Raw genomic sequence first — 6,361 nt, forward strand, 5'->3', positions numbered from 1 at the left:
GAGATGAAGTCCCAACTATGACTATTGGCTTAAATTGAGACAGATAAATGACATAGTTGTGTATGCATGGAGACAAGGTTGTCTATTGGTTAAACATTTAATCTCCACCTAAATCCACAAAACAAATTTAATTTTAAATTTTGGACTTTAATGCCTTGCTCACTTTGAAACAATGTACATTTTTCAGAGAAATATAGCTCTGAAAGCAAATTAAAATAAAATTAATCAAGAGTTCCAAACAATTAACAGTTGCCTGACCACCCTTGACCTGCCTCGGGCAGAAAAACACTTTTGAAAAACACCTACATTAGTTACACATTCTGAGAGCAAGAAAAACATCTTGGGTTCTATTCATTCACTTTACCCGGCCATAAAAGAACTTAAGAATGGCAATTTCCTCATTGATCTCTGGGTCTGTGTGTACTCTTTGATTGGTAGGTGTAGTGTTGGCATTACGGTGTTGTGCTATTGGTAATCATTAGCACACATTCACAGTACGTCATCATTATATGATCTCCGCCCAGGTTTACACTTCCTTATCTAAACCCACATGTAAGCAAACACTGGCTGAATCGATGATGGAGGTTTCATCCCAATGCTCAAGATGACTTGTTTTCTTTGGCAAAATCAATGGCAATGGCGTCTTTTTCTTGCCCGTCATCATCCCCTGACCACAATCTTTTTCACAGGTTGTCGTCCAGAGATAAAAAAAGCCATGACATTGCGGACAGCCGCAGATTACTGTTTGACCAGCAAGTAAAACCGCATAGAAGCTAATCTACGTCAAGAGTCACACTTGCCGGATACTTATTCTGATTAATGCGATATCATCATTCACTTGGCAGTGGAACCAGCAGTTTCAGCTCTTTAACCAAACCGGCATGAAAAGGCCAATTTTGCAGACCGGACAAAGCCCAAAACCAAAGATAAATATTTGACACATGCAAGGACCAGCCAGTGTTCGTGAATTAATGAAGACAGATCATCAACCCTGGGGTTAAAAACTGGAAATCAAACCAGCAGGCTTTATAAAGACTTAATTTGGTCAGCTTTGAAACAGGAAAGAAATTATTTGTTTTGAGGGTTGGGTTTTTTCTTTGGGGGGGGGGGGGGGGGGTGTGGGGTAGGGGTGGTGTTTAACACATCCTAGCATATTGTCTGATCAGTAGGTATAGCCTGTCCAACAAACCATACATGGTCCAAATGTGAGAATTGAAATAAATAAACAAATGAATGAATGAACTAATTAATTATTAATGAAACCCTAGCACTATTGGGTGTCAGACAAAGGCACATTGTATATGAATGAAAGTTGATACACACACTCACCTTTATGTGGTGCATAAAACAATATTTTAATAATGTAATTTTATTATTTAAATTTTTTTATCATTAAATTAGTTTTTAACTAACTCCAATTACACAACTTATTTTTATGAAGTTCAAGCAAATAAAGGACAATTTTATTTCTCTCATTTTGTGCATTATGCCTGATGGCCTCATTGGTGGTGCCACTGATGGTGTCATTGGTGAAGCCACTGATGGTGTCATTGGTGGTGTCACTGATGGTGTCATTGGTGGTGTCACTGATGGTGTCATTGGTGGTGTCACTGATGGTGTCATGGGTGGTGTCACTGATGGTGTCATTGCTGGTGCCACTGATGGTGTCATTGGTGAAGCCACTGATGGTGTCATTGGTGGTGTCACTGATGTTGTCATTGGTGGTGTCACTGATGTTGTCATTGGTGGTGTCACTGATGGTGTCATTGGTGGTGACACTGATGGTGTCATTGGTGGTGACACTGATGGTATCATTGGCAGTGACACTGATGGTGGCATTGGCGTTGCCAATAATGGTGGCATTGGTGGTATCACTGATGGTGGCACTGGTGGTATCACTGATGGTGGCACTGGTGGTGGCACTGATGGTGGCACTGGTGGTGACTCTGATGGTGGCATTGGTGGTGTCACTGATGGTGGCACTGGTGGTGACATTGATGGTGGCACTGGTGGTAGCATAGGTCGTGCCGCTGATGGTGGCATTGGTGGTGACACTGATGGTGTCATTGGTGGTGCCGCTGATGGTAGCATTGGTGGTGCTGCTGATGGTGGCATTGGTGGTGCTGCTGATGGTAGCATTGGTGGTGGCATTGGTGTAGACACAGATGGTGGCATTGGTGGTGACACTGATGGTGGCATTGGTGGTGACACTGATGGTGGCATTGGTGGTGACACTATTGGTGACATTGGTGGTGACACTGATGGTGACATTGGTTGCGATACTGGTGGCAGTGTTGGTGGTGACACTGATGGTATTGTTGGTGGTGACACTGATAGTAGTGTTGGTGGTGACAATGATGGTAGTGTTGGTGGTGACACTGATGGTAGTGTTGGTGGTGCATTCGTAATGATCTTCTCTTTGATTAATGGTCAGATTAAAGATTTTTTTCAAAGTACTATAACAACTTCACTGTGTTCCATTTCAATCATGTGCAAATGACTATATAATATAAATATATACAGTAAGCCAGACTACCTCATTCTCATGAATATGTCTGTGTACTATTTTCTTCCTGGACATAAAAAGAAAAAAATGCCAGTGTACTTTCATAAAAATCATTACAAAAAACCCTATATAGATCAAACCCAAGTAAAAAAAAACCTATTATAATAAAAAAAATCTCTTCCAAAGCATATCATATCAGACAGAAACAGTAAATTATATATCCTGTCTTGACAGTGTCTATTTACTACAAAAGAATAGTAATTATCCTTGACCATGAAAAGCAATTTTCCTTTCATAAATATACAGTGCTGTTGGATCCTCAACTTAAGTTAATGCAATCCAATTTCGCATCCAACATGGCCAGGTTCTCAGCTTAAGTAGGGAATGAATATTCATAGAGTTTATTATCAAAAGGTACCAAGTAATTTCAGAGGCCATAAATGGGAAATACATAAGAACTAATATGAAATGATTAATAGTGGCCACTTTAAAAATAGCCAGTAATACATCTATGATTGCAGATAATAGCAGACATCAATAACCGCACATTATTGGTGGCTGGAAAATAAAAAGTAATAGTTTTCTCCACAGATGATAAGATCAGTGGTTACAAAAATTATGTGAGCAATTTCCACTACAATCAAAATGTAGTTTTCCAAATGTAAAAAAAAAATTCAAAATTGTTTGGGTTTTCGTATGCCATTAACCAATGTTTGTTTTTATAAAGCTATTCAAATATGCTACATAATTTGTATTGATTTAATGCTAAGCAGTTCTGTGCAGCTGAATAATATGCAAATAACCAATTTATGCTATAAACCGATATACAATAAAGTGGATTCGACTGTAATAATAAAAAAGGGAAAAAAATCCAAAACTGTTGAACAATGCTACCTATATAGCCTTAGCAACTGTTATCTTATCACTGAGTGTACCAGTCTACTGTGTATCATTACCAGTCTACTGTTATCAGTTTAATATTACCAGTCTATCATTAGGAGTCTATTATTACCATGTTATCTTCACCGATAGTTCACAGGTTGTTTCACAGAGGTTTATAATTGCTTCACCTGTCCTAAAATTAGCCTAGCCTTAGTTCTAACCTTTTGTTATCTCCCTTACCGGTGCCGTGTTGTTGCCACATTACATTAAGATTCTGTAGACTTTTAAGATGACATTATTTAAAGGCAATCTATCTTTGTTTAACACCTAGAAGTCAATGGGTTTTTTTTTGTCCTGAGGAATCATTAAAAATTCATTCATTCATTCATTCATTTATTCATTAAAGCAATCAATATACATTAAAACCAATAAAATCAAAATTAGATCTTTGGTTATTGTTACAGTTACAAAAGTAAACAAGAAGATAAAAGAAAAAAAAAAATCCACACACTTAAATATATGATCTGAAAATCTCAACCCATTATTGGCAACTAAAAAAAAAAAAAAAAAAAAAGTGAAGAGAAGTAAAAAAAAAAAAAAAAAAAAAAAAAAAAAAAAAGAAAGAAAAAGCCCCAAAACAATGCATGTCTTGGAAATGCTGTAAAAACCTGCAAGATAGATTACTGTCGGATCTGCGAGACCAATCATTAAATAAGAGTAATTTTGTACACAATAATCTACTCGGAACTGGTGAGCCTTTTTGCGTGACTGACTGCCACGCAGCTGCAGTGTATCCCAGCGGTAATTGCATCATGCTCACATAAGGAACCTTATCGCCAAATAGTGGTCTGAAAGCTACCATACAAACTCAATTCCTGCCATTTCCATATTTGCTTGGCACTAATAGGCCTGGTCATTGCCGTAAATCCGACATGGTAATCAAATAAAAGCGGGAGCCGCTGGGGTCTTTGTGACGTTCAACAAGGTCTTGACCAACATTTCCCCAACAGCACTCGAACCTTTTGTTAGGATACGTGTTTGTCAAAACTGTAAAAAAGAACCATTCTTGGTAACGTAGCAGGTTTTGAGTATAGACAATTGTAACGACAACTGTAAAAAAGAACCATTCTTGGTAACGTAGCAGGTTTTGAGTATAGACAATTGTAACGACAAGTTTCCTAATTGCATGTATCTCACTGGTATTATTTTTCACACCGATGATCATACAAACTTTAGACTAGATGTAGCAATTAAACTGGAAAAACAATGTTTACCTTTTGCCTAAGAAGAAGATGGCAACCCTTGTGACGTCATTCAACTAAAAATAATAAAATAACAAGTTTGCCATCTAGAGTTTGAAATATTGTCTCGCTTTACTTTGAGGAGTCCAAAAAAAGAGGAAACAAACTCTTATTAAACCTCAGCACACATTATATGATAAGGCATTAACTTCTATAGATGCATGGATCAATCGTGTTTTTACACCAGAATTATGGGAGTTGTCCCAACCCATTCCAAAATTACTTATAAACCCTAACAGTCAAATCAGTTCTGATTCCAATAAAAAAAAACATCAAGGGAAAAAATGGAACTCTTTTTCAATGGAACTAAATTTGATATGGCATTTAGTTCTAGGTGCAAGAATCAACCCTGTTTTTACACCATAATTAAGGGAGTAGCCCTCTCCCTATTCCAACATCACATATACCCTAACATTCAAATTGGTTCAGATTTCAACAAAATAAAATAAAGAAAACTGGAACCCTTTTTCAATGGAACTAAATTTGAGATGGCATTCAGTTCTAGGTGCAAGAATCAACCCTGTTTTTACACCATATTAACAACTGTTTGCGATAAATTATACATGCCATATACTAGAATAAACAACAACACTTTCATATTTTGGTTTGGGTAATAGACCATATTTGGCTCATTCAAACTACAGAACATGCACTGCGCCCTTCGATTGGCAGAAGACATACCATACATTTAGACAGGGCATGTTACGCATTGCGCAGCGGAAGTAATTGATGCGTAACAATTTACGACTTCAGTCACCGGAAGGTAAACAAAGACATGCATATTTCGCCGACATTTAACCGTGCCGACATTCAGGAACATCTGTGGGCGGGCGATCTACAACATATTAATAACATGTTAATTAATTAACATTCACAATTATGGGAGTAGCCATCTCCCCATTCCAACATCACATATACTGTAACCTTCAAATTGGTTCTGATTCCAATAAAATAAAATATAGAAAAAATGGAACTCTTTTTCAATGGAACTAAATTTGTCACCTACATGCCGCTGTGATTGGCTGCAATAGTGGTATGATCCCCTAAGTACATCTTGAACTTTGAACTTAAACCCAGATAAAGCTGGAGAGATATGGCATTCAGTTCTAGTTGAAAGAATCAACCCTATTTTTACACCATAATTATGGGAATAGCCCTCTCCCTATTCCAACATCACATATACCCTGATATTCAAATTATTTCAGATTTCAACAAAATAAAATATAGAGAAAAAAATGGAACTCTTTTTCAATGGAACTAAATTTGTCACATACGTGCCACTGTGATTGGCTGCAACAGTAGTATGATCCCCTAAGTACATCTTGAACTTGAACCCAGATGAAGCTGGAGAGATATATACAATGAAATCTAAATGGAGCATATTGCAGTATTAAGGTCTTCCAGGCATGGCCAGTTAATCGACTGTACATAAAAGGCATTGCCATCCTCGGGGTGAGATCTCAGCCATTTACTGCAATCACATTTTGTATCAGATAAATTGCCAGAAAGCCTCAAGTGAAGACCAGGAAAGGTACTTCAGGCATTGGTTGATGGTTTATAGTGATGGCCATTTTTTTTTCTTCTTTCAAGCTATTAGGTGGGGTTTTTTTTCATTACTGGCAACTTGTGGTTAATATTTTGCAGCAGGACAAAGAAAGAAGTGTTTTATTTA

At 37.3% G+C, this 6,361-nt stretch overlaps 1 protein-coding gene across 1 annotated transcript; it reads left to right on the forward strand.

Annotated features, from left to right (window-relative positions):
• Nucleotides 1–1,486: 1,486 nt before the first annotated feature.
• LOC121369896 (glycine-rich cell wall structural protein-like) lies at nucleotides 1,487–2,500 on the forward strand. The gene has a single exon (XM_041494975.1). The coding sequence runs from the start codon at nucleotides 1,487–1,489 to the stop codon at nucleotides 2,498–2,500; it is 1,014 nt and encodes a 337-aa protein (XP_041350909.1).
• Nucleotides 2,501–6,361: the final 3,861 nt, after the last annotated feature.

This window comes from Gigantopelta aegis, chromosome 4 (genome assembly GCF_016097555.1).
Source record: "Gigantopelta aegis isolate Gae_Host chromosome 4, Gae_host_genome, whole genome shotgun sequence".
Classification (NCBI taxonomy): domain Eukaryota; kingdom Metazoa; phylum Mollusca; class Gastropoda; order Neomphalida; family Peltospiridae; genus Gigantopelta; species Gigantopelta aegis.

Excerpts from the sequence above, each read along its gene's own strand:
- LOC121369896 (XM_041494975.1), top strand. The coding sequence starts at position 1,487 with ATGCCTGATGGCCTCATTGGTGGTGCCACTGATGGTGTCATTGGTGAA.